Source organism: Ictidomys tridecemlineatus, chromosome 6 (assembly GCF_052094955.1).
Source record: "Ictidomys tridecemlineatus isolate mIctTri1 chromosome 6, mIctTri1.hap1, whole genome shotgun sequence".
In the NCBI taxonomy this organism is placed as follows: domain Eukaryota; kingdom Metazoa; phylum Chordata; class Mammalia; order Rodentia; family Sciuridae; genus Ictidomys; species Ictidomys tridecemlineatus.
The window spans coordinates 169,472,486-169,485,701 of record NC_135482.1 but is presented as its reverse complement, the minus strand read 5'-3'; the positions used below and the strand labels follow the sequence as shown (position 1 = coordinate 169,485,701).

Genomic DNA, 13,216 nt, shown 5'->3' with positions numbered 1-13,216 from the left:
ACATAATACTTTATTGGTAGCTATCTAGAACTTTTAAATGGCATGTGTAGTACCAGACATAGATTGATTGGCAGACAATGAATGAATGCTTAACAAATGAAAAGTTGGCAGGTAATTTGGAATTATTTCACTTAAACCCAATTACTGCAGTCCACAATTACTAAACTCCTTAAACATGTTATTAAAAATAGAAACCCCAAACCACAGCTTTCTCTCCTTGTAAAAGGCCACCTGAAATCCAAGATGATACAGATCTGAATTTTCTGAGTATTTAATAATTTTATAAAAAATATGCGATTTTTAGAACATTGATCTTTTTAATTCAGTTTTCGATATTCTATATTTGGCTAACAGAGGGGAGGAAATGGCAGCAATTCTCATCTTATGACATGAATTTTTTATTATCCTGTTTGATTTTGTCCCCTAAAAATCTACAAATGATTTATTTTAGCATTTAATCACCATGTACCCCCATCAAAGTTTAAGTTGTTTGAATATAGGATTACTCTTTGATTATGCTTCATTAATTTTGATTCCCCTCTATTAGAAAAAGTTCTCTGTGGACCTAACAGCCAGATGACTATACTGGGCCAATGGAGTCCTGTAAATAATGTACTAAAGAATAGAAGAGCTTCTTTGTGACTATTCTTTGTCAGACTGAACTAATCAAAAAGGAAAATTTCTCCTGAGAGTCCAGAGGCACATGATGGTAATAAAAAACACCTACCTTGGAGAAACTATGAGTGCATTATAGTAGCTGGCTCTACATATATTAGAATGTGTAAGCAGAAAGTGACCACACTTCCACACTCCATGTCAACTGTTTATAGAATCCTAGATTCTATCTTTACTTATAGAATTGAGGGAAATTAGAGAATTAAGAAGGTACATTCAAATGGCCTTGATGTTATTTTGCTACCTTACAACCTTTAAAGCTTCTGCTTCTTTCATTTATATCAGATCCTTGAAAAGCATAATGAAAATATGGCATCCCAAGGACATTTTATTTTTCAGAACTGTTTAATGTAAACTGCTTCAACAGTATATTCAAATCACAGTACTGTCACCAACCTCCAAAATTAGCTTATTGGACCCTACTCCTTTGAAAATATATGGCAGCTTCCTTTTTACACCAGTATTCAACACAGGCAAATTTGAAATACAACTATTTAACTTTTTTCTTTTTTCATATTCATAAAACCTATGACCAGTGTTTGCTAATTTTCATTCATCCTTTAACAGTGAATAGGAACCAATCATAGGCTAGGGTGAAAGAACTCAATTTAGACAGCTGGTTACTTGTTATTTTATATATAGTTTGCATGAGTCAGGTAGAAACAGTCTCATGACAGATCAGGAAGTTTTAACTAGAGTAAATCTTTAATATTTTCTGTCCCTTTCTTTTTTACTTATAACAAGTATATTTGGTGCACTAGTTATTATTTATTCTTCCTATTAAAAAGCACATAAAGAGAGATATATCCTGATTAGGCAGTTAAATAATTTTATTGACACCAACTATGACAGATATTACTAGGAACTAGTCCTGAGGACATAAAATGAAAAGGAAGTTAATAGAATGAAGAAACACAAAATGAAGAAATGAAATGAAGCCTCAAATAGCAAAGGCTGCTTACGTATTACCAGTATTCAGTTTTTGCTCACTTATAATAAGGCCCTGCTGTTAAAAACAAACAAATAAAAAAACACCCCCCCACACACACCCCTCTAAAGAGACTTCTTCCCAAGATTACTTAGCTTCAAGGATATTCTACTTGTTCTGGTAGAAGCACTGTGTAGAACCTAGGAGGGACAGGGCTTTGTGATGGGTAGTCTAAAGACTGCCAAAAACCAGTATCTCCCCAATGTTTTTCTTTCTGTATGACCTTGACATTCTTCCGACTGAGATGTGAGCTATGTTATATACTACATCTTGATGAATATAAGCATGTAACTTGCTTATAACCAAGTAATGCTGGAAATTTCACAGAAAAATCAGAGAATGTAATACAGTTTCTGTTTGGTGGACAATTCACACTTGAAAGCCTGAGTTACCATGTAAGTCACACTAGCCTAAGATGACCATGTTATGAGGAAGTAAAGCCGTGAGTTTTCAAATGTAGGCACTACCATCTGGTCTCCCCATACTATGACCTTTCCCAACTCAGATGAGAAAGGTATGAATAAAGGAACCTTTAGATGATTCCAGCACCCAACATAGAAAGACTAGCCACCATTTGAGTTTCTAGCAAAGACCCTGAGATATTATGTATTTGCTAAGAGTTGCTATGTGTGCTGCTGAGAAGAAAGTGTATTTAGTCATTGATGTATGAAATATTCTACATATCTTTTAAATCTAATTATCAACTGTATTTCTTTTTCTATAGCTTGTTTAATTTTTGATTGGAGAATCTATCCAGTGGTGACAGAGGCATGTTAAAGTTACCCAGTATTGTATTGTGGTCTATATGATTCTTGAAATTGAGAAGGGTTTGTTTGATGTACATAGGTGTTCCAGTGTTTAGGGCATAAATATTTATGATAATTACATACTGTTGATGTAGGATTCCCTTAAGCAGTATAAAAGTCCTTCTTTGTCTCTGATTAATTTTGGCTAGAAGTCTACTTTATCTGGTACAAAAATAGAAACCCCTGCATGTTTATGAGATCCATGTGAATGATGTGTTTTTTTCCATCCTTTTACCATCCTATGGATGATCTTTGCCTATAAGGTGAGTCTTGGGGAGGCAGCATATTGCTGGGACTTGTTTTTAAATCCAATCTGCTGGCTTATGTCTTTTGATTGAAGAGTTTAGTTTTGCATTCAATGTTATTATTGAGAAATGATTTTTTATTCCCTATCATTTTGGTTTATTTCTGATTTTTAATTTGAATGTTTCTCTTTTGATGGACTATTCTTCTAGTATAATTTCTTTTGCTGGTTTTCACTTTTATTTTTTTGATGAAATCTTTTAGTTCAGGCTTTCTAGTTGTGAATTCTTTTAACCTTTGTTTATCATGGAAGATTTTTATTTTATCAATACCAAAGCTTAATTTTGCTGGGTATAGTATTCTTGGTTGACATCCATTTTCTTTCAGAGCTTGATATATATTATTTTAAGACCTCCAGCTTTAAGGGTCTGGGCTGAGAAATCAACTGAGATCTGGATTTGTTTCCCTCTAAATGTGACCTGTCATTTTTCTCTGGCAGCCTTTAAAATTCTATTCTCATTCTATGTTAGACATTTTCATAACAATGTGTCTTGGAATGGGTTTGTTGTAATTTTATATATTTAGAGACCTGTTAGATACCTTATTTAATTTTCCACTTCATTCTTTAGGTTTGGGAAATTTTCTGATACTATTTCACAGAAAAGATTCCTTTGGTTTGTATCTCTGACCCTTCATCTATCCCAGTAAATCTTAAATTTGTTTTTTTCATGTTATTTCATATTTCTTAGAAGTTCTGTTCATGGTTTCCTCCATAATCAACTTCATTTTCAAGATCATGTATTTTGAAATCATTACCTGAAATTCTTGTCTTCCAAGTGGGCTAGTCTGTTGGTGATCCTTTGCTTTGAATTTTTAATTTGGTTTACTGATTCTTTCATTTCGAGAAATTCTGCTTGATTTTTTTTTTCAGAATCTCTATCTCTTTATAGATCTTTCACTTTCTGTATTTTCTGATTTCACCCCTTACCATTGTCCTTTATGTTGCAGATGATTTTAAGAATGGACTTTCTAAACTCCTCTGACATTTTTTCTACTGTGGTGGATTCTGCTAAGGAAATATCTTTGGTTTGTTTGGGGCCATCTGTTCCCTGTTTTTTTCACATGGTTTTCTGTGTCTATCCATCTAAAAGTATGGATCTGAGACAGCAGAGTTTCTAACCTGTGGATTTATAGTGTCCCTGAAGGTTTCCAGTATGTCATAAAGGGAGACATTAAATAACAACCATCACCAATGCAAAAAATATACAGCCTTAAACAAAACAGTCCTTGCTCTGACATCTATAAAGTTAACTGTCACAATAAACAGAAATTATATGATCCAGTTATTGCCTACAGTAAAAACAATAAATTTGCAAAAGGGTTTATGACTTTGAATGGTGGACAGAAATAAAACAGAAGTGATGTAGGATATTATGAGGGAAGAGGAAAAAAGACAGAAGTAAAAAAATTAAAAGGAAGAGTGAAAGAGAACAATAGAGATTGGCTGTTAGTAGAGGAGAGAGAAAGAGAATCATGGGAAACATAAGTGAGAGAAAAAATATATAAAGTAAAAATTTTTAAAAATAAGAATACCAAAAAACCCCTGAAACATACTAATGAAATATCCTAGTCTTCAAAATACTGACCCATGAAGACTAACTGGCTTCAAAAATGAGGAATAAAACCAAATATGATATGTATAAGTGTCCATGAACCATTCAGGTCACAATTAAACAGAGAAAAGAAAAAAAATCTTTAAAGTTAAAGAATTGTTTCTGTTGGAGTTCAAAAGATTTTTAGCTTCCCCTCTCTGTAGTGTTAGGTGGGGTCATCTAGAGTGATAGTTGCTCCACCCTCATGGTGGGGTTGATGGTGTTAGGTAATCTTATATGAGCAGAACTCCTGAAAGAAGGGTTTAGGCTTAGGTAGGCTCCAGGTTCTTTGCTGAATGCCATTTGATCTGGAGATTTTAAATAAGTGCACCTCCAGGGCCCACCAACTGCCAGTCCCTGCTGGAAGACTGCACCCCATGGATCTCCCTTAGGTTCAACTTGTGGGGTGGAGGAATTAATGTTTAGTCTACTTCATCACTTGTGGAACAGGTCTCTCTCCAGTTCAGTTTCCAAATTCAACCTCTCCTACTCTTGCAAATTCCCAGCTAGGTATCTCTTTCCTAACTGGTCCTGGGAAGCAGCCAGACTGGATGGGGACAGGGAGAGCTGGGTGGGTTTCCACAACCAGTATTCCTTCTGTGTAAACCCTTGTCCACATCTGATTTTCTCCTGGTCACTTAGGCACACTCCATGTTGCACAGTGTGGGTTGTCAGGCCTCTATTTTGGGCGAAACTGGGGCATGCCAGCAACTGGTTCACCCAGCTGCAGGCCCCTATACTACAGCTGCAAAATGGGTAAACTAACACCTATTGTTTTATGTGTTTAAATTTTTTTTTTTACACAACAATATGAAACAAACTTACAGCAGTACAAACTCAAAAAATTTCGGAAAATAACCTTTGAAACTAGTTATCCACATGTGTGAAGGCGATAGGCAAGTTTTCTGAATATTGACCTCCTAATGTTGGGCAGCCTGCAAAGTTAGGAGCACGGTGATAAGAGTGAAGGTTTTTCTTTAAAATTTTCTTTAAAAAAATATCTTCAAGGGTCAATATTAACTATTGCAATTATATTTGAAAGTATGGGTTTTATCTTTTCTTCTCATCTCAATCACAGTTCTTTAGCAATGGGAAAATATTTTATTAGTTCCTAATTCTCTATTTTAGCTTGTTGGTTATGTTGAAGACTTCCTTTGCTTTTGTATGGAGACGGAACCCTGAATTGATACTCATTTAAATAAATAAATACCCATTTATTCTATCATTAATCTGCCTTATTGAAAAGTGGCAGTTTTTTTAAATAAAAGGTATAAATCAGAATGCCACTACATTAAAAAGCAAAGTGAAATATAAACCAATTAAAGCTCTGGTTTCAGAATAATTGATCTGAAGCCTTTTGTAACTATAACTAAAGAGTAGGCCTTCTTCATAAATAGATGAGTTATTACCTTTAGACCTTCTGGTGTTTGCATTGCTGTGGTGTTTAGGGAGTGCTGTTTTACTTCTTGTTATAATTTGAATATAGATGGTGTCTCCCAAAATCCATGTGTTAAAAGGCTTGGTCCCTAGAATGGTGCTATTAGGAGGTGCTATGGACCTTTAGAAGGTAGGGCCTTATGGGAGAAAGGTTATTTAGGTCATTGGGTTGTACCCTCCTCAAAGGAGAAGACAGAACCCCAATCTCCTCCTTTATTAGCTTGCTGGCTCATGAAGAAACCCCAATCTCTTCCTCTTTTTCTGTTTTCTTGCTCCACCTGTATATCCTATTCTCCCCACAAATGCATCTTGTGCTTTTACCACCCAATCTTGAACTGGAACCAACAGAATTCTATGTTAAACCTTTCTCTTTCTAAAGAAAATTGCCTCGGTATTTCATTAGAGTAATAGAAGGCTAACTAACATACTTCCAAAATTGATGGATATCTTTTCATTTTTTTTTTTAGAGGGTGTCTTTTAGACTGTTGTGCTGCTATAACAAAATACCACAAATTACTGGCTTATAAACAATAGAAATTTATTTCTTATGGTTCTGGAGGCTGAGAAGTTTATGATCAAGGTGGCAACAGATTTGGAGTTTGATGGGGATGTACTTCCTTGTTCACCAAATCCTTTTAGTTGTGCCTGTGAATACTGAATGGGGAAGGCAGCTCTCTGGAGTCTCTCTGATAAGGGACTAATCTCATTTATGAAGGCTTGTCCCTCATGATTAACCTCCTAAAAGCACCATCTCCAAATACTATCACTTTAGGGATTTAGATTTCAACATATAAATTGAGGGGAGAGAACACAAACATTAGACCACACTTATGGGGGAATGGGCAAGGAAAGGGAAGAAATCTCAAAGGGGAAAGGAATTTTATATTCAAATCTACTTGAGAGTATGAGGATTTTTAAAGCTTTTTACTCCCAGTTTTCCCAAGAGTAAAATAGATGATATGTCAGCAAGAATTTATATTTACTTGACAATATGTGGTTCTAAGACACTGGAGTTCCTTCTACTTTTAATTATTTCTATAATTGGTCATTTAAAAACAAAATACAAATTATAATTAAAATATTCCATTATAAACAATACCTTCGGTAGTTATAGAGGTTTCAGGCCATAAGAGAAAAAATTCACAATACCTGATAAAATGTTTTGAGCCACTTTCTCACTCCATTCAGGCAATTCTTTTGCTTTTTCTTCTGAAACCGGCTCACAGGGTACAATGTGACTCAGATTAATTTCTTCATTTGAAGTATCTTTAGTCTAAATAGTAAAATATTTATAATGTGAAAGTTATCTAAGTAGTAGAGGGAACAATTATTATTTTATAAAATACTCAGCCAACAAATACTAGATAGATATAATTAGTAAAAATATCTCCAGTCAGCCTAGTTATTGAAAGTATTATAGAATACTATAATGGAACAGAGTTTTGGTGCACACCTGTAATTGTAGCTATTCAGGAGTCTGAGGAAGGAGGACTCCAAGTTTAAGGCCAGTCTGGGTGACATCAGTGAGACCATGTCTCAGAATAAAAAAGGCTAGGAATGTAACTTAGTGGTAGAGTACTTTCCTAGCATGTGCCATGGCCTGGGCTTAATCCCCAGCACTGGCAAAAATAATAATAGTAAAAATAATAATACCAGAATTATTATGAAGCTGAAAATTGTTCTGCTCTTGTGAATGTTTCCACTGGAATGAACTAAATACTATTAGAACTCCAAAATACCACTTAACAAATAATATTTAAATTGACTATTTTTTTTCTTTCTTTGACCAGATTATGTGTTCCTTCACACAAATTTCATTCTTACATATTAGTATGCACACATGGTACTTAAGAGTAAAAGATTTCTGCTAAATGATTCAGTTGATAAGGAAAGAACTTTCTGAATAAACTGGTTTTGGTAGGGATCAAATAAAAGTCTTAATTTAAACAAGTAAAAATATATAAACAGAATGACTGACCTTCCATTTAAATGGAAATGGGGAGCACAGAAATTAATGTGCTTTGCTAATATAACAGCCCATTGCTACAATAGCTAGGGCCAACCCCCAAATCTCAAAGCCAAATTAACTCACTGTAAGAAATGAGAAACGAGGAACATGTTAACATAGACCTCACAGTATTACAAAACAACTTGAAAAACTAAAATCGAAAACAACCAAAAAACAAATTCTACATGGAGGAGAAAAACCACTTGTAAGTAAAATCTGAAGACAAACTGGGTAAAATATTTACAATTTCTATCTTCAACTATGGGTCAATATCCCTAATATATAAAGAACTCCTGAAAACTGAGAAAAGATCAACAAACCAATAATAAAAATGAAGTACTTGAATAACAATATGCAGAAAACAAAACTGAAGGCCCTTTTAAGCACAGATGCTCAATATCATTCAAAATTGAATTAAGATATTCTATTATATCACTTCTCATCTATCAGACTACCAAATACAGAAAGACGACCACCTACCAGTCTGTTGACCAGGCTATAAGGAAATAGGTACACTATTCCCTCCTTATTTTTGGAAGGATTATGTGTTCCTTCACACAAATTTCATTCTTACATATTAGTATGCACACATGGTACTTAAGAGTAAAAGATTTCTGCTAAATGATTCAGTTGATAAGGAAAGAACTTTCTGAATAAACTGGTTTTGGTAGGGATCAAAACACCCAGTGGATGCCTGAAACCACACAGATAGCACTGAACCCTACAAATACTATTTTTTTCTATACATATATACCTATGGTAAAGTTTAACCTATTAATTAGGTACAGTTAGAAATATATTTTGTGACAGCAAAACTAGCATAAATGTTTGTTCTTTTCATAATATCACAGAAAATTTATTCTTACCATAGATCTTAGAAACTTGCATTTGACTTTTTACCCCCTCCTTTTTACTTGAAGGAAGTTCTTTATAGCTTCTCCTTGGCACCCACCTTTGCTCTTATGCATTGGGGGAATTATTAGGTAAAATAAGAATTATTTGAATCCAACCACTGCAATCCTGCAACAGTCCATCTGATAAATAAGATGGCTACAAACTAACTAAAGGAGAGGTAGCATATACAGTTCAGACACACTTGCCAAAAAGATAATTCATGTCTCTGAAAGCATGGAGCAAGAAAGACATAAGATTTCATCAAGCTACTCAGAATAGTGCCTAATTTAAACATATTACTTCTGGAATTTTCCATAATACTTTCAGTCTGGTTGATCACAAGTAATCAAAACCACCAATGTGTGATGTGTGTGTGACTGCTGTACTGTAGTACAATCCTAGGAGGGCATTTTATAAAAATCTACCCAAATTACAAATGCATTTATCTTTTGATTCAGTTTTCCCACTTCTAAGAATTTATCCAGTTACTTACACACTAATGAATAAACAGATTTAGAAAGTTATCATTGAACCTTATTTGTAATAGCAAAATAACAGAATCATGCAAAACACTTCTCAGTAAGAGATTCATTAAAGAAACTATAATATATTCACAGAATGAATATAAGGATTAAGGAAGTTTTCTATTTACTGAAATGGAACAATACCTCAAGTTTACCTCCAAAGGAAAAAAACAAAAACAAAAATCCCCTCACAGGAAAATCTATTATATTTTGTAAAAGTAAAAAAAAAAAAAAAAAAAAAAAAAAGAGGGGGGTGGGGTAGGGTATGGATTAACCATTTGTACTTGGTTTTGTCTGCCTCAAGAAACTCTGGAAAGGTATATAAGATAAAAATAAAAGTGATTATAGTGGCAAGGGAAATGGTGTGGACAGGGAAAAGATGAAGTAAAAGTAAAGCTGTTTAACTGTATATTCCTTTTTAATATCATTTGATTTTTCTAACACAGAAATATTATAAAAAATGAACATGATATGGAAGAATTTCCAAATAAATATACAAGGAAGAAGCAATGCCAAAATTTTATGTTAAAATAATATCTATGTGTATATTTGTTTGACTATGCATAAAATATAATCTGGAAGGAAAATAAGCTACTAACAATGTGAAGAGTGGAGATAGGTGACTGGTGGACAGGAATGAGAGGCCAACTTACTATTCACTATATATCCTTTTATACCCACCTTTGATTTGGTTTCTTGGGATTAGCTTATTAAAAAATCTTCAAAATTAAAATAAATGTCTTAGAATCATTTTAGACTCCCAAAGTGATTATAGTGGCAGGGGAAACGGTGGTCTAAGATGTTCAACATTAGTCATAGTGACACTTTCTGAGTAAATGTGGACTATTCATGTGATATTCATTAATTCCAAAGAAAATTAACAAGCAATGACCATGAACAATACAGCAACAACAACAGTGAACTGCCTGCAATACATAAACATACAATACTGTTTTCTTCATTGATTTACTTATATTACTACTCCTGCCTAGAATCTCCTTTAGTGTGCTATCATACTGTATGGTCAACTTTTTTTTTTATCATTCAAGACTCCCCTTGGTCATGATGTCCTCTAGGATGAGGTTCCCATACCACCCATCCCATCTATCCACACTTACCTATAAGATTAGGCTGAATCTTGTAATGATTGCATTAGATAAAAATTATTTCTTTGCTTATCTGTGCTTTCAACTATATAACTCCTTGAGATAAGAAATTTATGCTTTTTCCAATACATATACCCACTATTCTAATACTCAGTAATTTACTGAATTCTAATCCAAATACGCCATTTAGAGTATACTTAATAATCAGAACCTGAACAATTATAGAAGAAACTACTAAATATACTTTTAAGAAACCAAATCTCAGCTTTGTTTGCCCATCATGAAAAATAAGGAACTGATAAAAATGGTAGAGTGCAAGAAAGAGTAGCATACCCAGCCCTAAGTTCTTAGTAAATACAGGAAAGTAGAGAACAATCTAAAAAAAAAAAAAAGCAAGCACATCATTAATGATTAAATATTCAAATTTTTCAAGTATTAAAGAAAAACTATTCCCAAACACAGAATACCTTTTAAAATAGTTAAGGAACAAATACTTGGTAAGAGAAATATTAAAGCTGATTCTAAGTGTCTTTGCTAATGAAATCTGCATAAGTGAATGTGTTTCAGTAAATGTGAAACCCATGAAACTGGTGAAAGGTACCATCATAAAAGAACACACCCACTCTCTTTTGCTCTTTCATTTACCTTTTTTCCACGTTTTCCTCTATGACGCATATCCTTGTTGCCTTGGTCTAATGAAGTGGCAGAAGCTTCTTCCTTCAATTGGTCAGAGGGGCATCTTGCTCTTCCAGGGATTTGGAATTCATTTTCCCCTTCTGCCCTTTGCCAGTTGGCCTAGGTCATAAAGGACTAACCTTAGCTCAAATCAGACTTAACTTTTGTTTTTGATTCTTTTCTCTATCATTGATTTTTATTTCCCGTATTTTTTTTATTGGTACATTATAATCTTATACAATGATGGGACTCACTGTTACATATTCAGACATGCACACAATATAACAACATAATTTAGCCAATATCATTCCCCAGTATTTCCCCTTTCTCTCCACTCCTCCAATCCTCTGGTCCCTCTCCTCCACTTTTTTTCCATGAGATTTCCCCTCCACCTTTCTTTTCCTTTTCCTCTCTGGCTTCCACATACAAGAAGAAACAGACAACTCTCAACTTTCTGAGTTTGGATTATTTAGCTTAACATAATGTTTTCAAGTTCCATTCATTTTCCTGCAAATGACAAAATGTCATTCTTTATGACTGAATAAAACCCCACTGTGTATGTACATAACATTTTCTTTATCTATTCACCCACTGACAGACATCTAGGCTGGTTCTATGGTTTGACTGTTGTGAATTGTGCTGCTCATGGCAATTCATGAACCACTATGGTTCGATTACTTTAATTCTTTAGGATAAAGCTATTCCAAAGAGTGGTATAGCTGGGTCATATGGTGGTTCCATTATCTTTTGAGGGACCTACATACTTATTTCCAAAGTGGTTATACTAATTTATAATCCCACCAAATGTGTAAATGTGTTCCATTTTCTTTATATCCTCTCTAGCATCAATTATTGTTTGTATTCCTGATGGTTGCCTTTCTAATTGGAGATGAATCTCAGTGAAGTTTTGATTTTCATTTCCCTAACTGCTAAGGAAGCTGAAGATATTTTCATACTTATTTATTAAGCCGTTAGTATTTCTTTTGAGAAGTGTCTATTTTGTCCATTTGCCTATTTACTAATTTTTTCCATGTTTTTTGAGTTCTTTATATATTTCGGATTTTACTCCTCTGTCAGAATAAGAGCTAGCAAAGATTTTCTCTCATTCAGTAGCTTTTCTCTTTACATTCTTGCTATATTGCTGTACAGAAGTTTTTTTTTTTTAATTTGATGCAATCCCAATTACTAATTTCTTTATTTCCTGAGCTTGATGGATCCTACTGGGAAAGCTGTGCCTATGTTGGATTGTTGACCCTACATTTTCTTCTAGGAGTTGCATAGTTTCTCTTTTAATTCCTAGGTCTTTGATCCATTTTGAGTTGACTTTTGTATAGGGTGAAAGATAAGAATCTATTCTCATTCTTCTACATATAGATAACCAGTTTTACTAACACCATTTGTTAAAAAGATGACTTTCCTCCAGATGCATTAGATCATACTCTCATGATACAATTATGCAAAAATCAGTGTTTGACAGTCTATAAACAACTATTTTTCTCTTCTCTAAACTTTTTTATCTCATCATCAAACCTCAAATCTCTAATGTTGTTTACACATATAATCTATAATAAATTTCAAAAAACAAAGCATAATGGTAACAGATTTTAGTATATTATCTTTAAATCAGATATGATAATTATGTTTATTTAGGTAACCAATAATAAATTTTAGGAAGTATATACAAGACTAAAATTGAGTTTAGAGGCAATTAATAAAACTCATGTCCACTCTGCATTGTTAAAAGCTGACTTTTTTATTTTATGCATTTAATATAACAGGTATTCTATCAGCATACACCTTGCTGAATGAATGCTTTAAAGTCAAAACAAATAAAAATTATGGCTATTACCTTTTGTTTACAGTTGAGGTTCTGGAACAATATAGCAAAGTAAAAATAACATACAACCAAAAACTAAAATTAGAGAAAATTACATATGCTATAACATAAAGTCTATTTAATTTCTTTTCAAAAGCCCAGTAATATAAGTACAGCTCATTTTCCTGAGTTTGTAAATTCTTCCCCATGAACACACCAAGGCTACACATTTCTATACAAGTGATCATGTGTTTGCTAACATATATTAAGAACTATTGGTTATTCTTAAGTACTGCCCTTGATCACCAGGTCATTCTCAGGTACCTGAAAATAGGTATTAAATATGTACATACACACATACATATATGTACAAACACACATGTATACATATA

At 33.5% G+C, this 13,216-nt stretch overlaps 1 protein-coding gene across 7 annotated transcripts in view; it reads right to left on the bottom strand.

The window, feature by feature from the left end:
- The window catches only part of Spart (spartin), a 57,740-nt gene that overhangs the window by 11,267 nt on the left and 33,257 nt on the right, over positions 1-13,216 (bottom strand). For all 7 annotated transcript variants that reach the window (XM_021730415.3, XM_013360856.4, XM_013360858.4 and 4 more), the window contains exons 4-5: positions 10,979-11,128; positions 6,951-7,074 (exon numbers count right to left, since the gene is read on the bottom strand). In XM_021730415.3, the coding sequence (XP_021586090.1) occupies positions 6,951-7,074; positions 10,979-11,128 (274 nt within the window). The remainder of the gene's footprint in view (positions 1-6,950; positions 7,075-10,978; positions 11,129-13,216) is intronic.